The sequence below is a fragment of the Apaloderma vittatum genome, unplaced genomic scaffold (genome assembly GCF_000703405.1).
Source record: "Apaloderma vittatum isolate BGI_N311 unplaced genomic scaffold, ASM70340v1 scaffold24303, whole genome shotgun sequence".
Classification (NCBI taxonomy): Eukaryota; Metazoa; Chordata; class Aves; order Trogoniformes; family Trogonidae; genus Apaloderma; species Apaloderma vittatum.
The window spans coordinates 581-1,164 of NW_009708971.1; the positions used below are offsets into that span (position 1 = coordinate 581).

Sequence of the window (584 nt, forward strand, 5' to 3'; positions counted from 1 at the left end):
GGCCCACCGGCCCCGTCAGCTCCGGCTTCTCCATCTGCAGCAAGGCCAGCAACGCGTAGGACGTCCCTTCGATGTTGTAGGTGCGGGCGTTGTGTTCCTCCCAACTTCTCCCCTCTGTGGGGACACCGGTCCCTCAGCACCCTCTAGGGGTGGTTTCACCCTCCACCAAGGAACCCAGAATTACGTCTCCCCCCGCTCCCCTCATCCCAGGTGTCCCAGTTTCGTCCCTTTCTGGTGAGACGTCACCTCTGGAGAACTTCATGAGGATTTTCTCGCTTTTGAGTTTCCCCGCCAGGGCCAAGGCGTAGGAGGTCAAGGCCACTGTGTAGGGTCGTTTCAAGGACTGGTACCTCCGGGAGAGGTACTCGGTGGCTTTGTCGATGCTCCCATCCAAGTTCTGGGCAGAAAGAGAGGTCGCTTTGGGTCCTCAGCTTGGGCACCTCGTCTCGAGGCATCGGCCTACAGGCGTCGGTTGTCCCCCGCCTCTCCCCGCGTTGGGGCGAAGGACCGGGCCACTCACGTTGACGAAATCCTTGCAGATGTCGCGGGACTCCTGCAGCGCGATCACGACAAAGGCCGTCAGC

The 584-nt window shown here is 61.3% G+C and overlaps 1 protein-coding gene across 1 annotated transcript in view; it reads right to left on the minus strand.

Moving 5' to 3' along the window:
- Positions 1 to 7: 7 nt before the first annotated feature.
- Positions 8 to 584, minus strand: part of C3 (complement component 3) — a gene marked incomplete at both ends in the record, with an annotated part of 4,372 nt that continues 3,795 nt past the window's right edge. Inside the window, 3 exons of the mRNA XM_009866758.1 lie at positions 8 to 114; positions 247 to 397; positions 521 to 584. Coding sequence (XP_009865060.1) covers positions 8 to 114; positions 247 to 397; positions 521 to 584 — 322 coding nt within the window. The remainder of the gene's footprint in view (positions 115 to 246; positions 398 to 520) is intronic.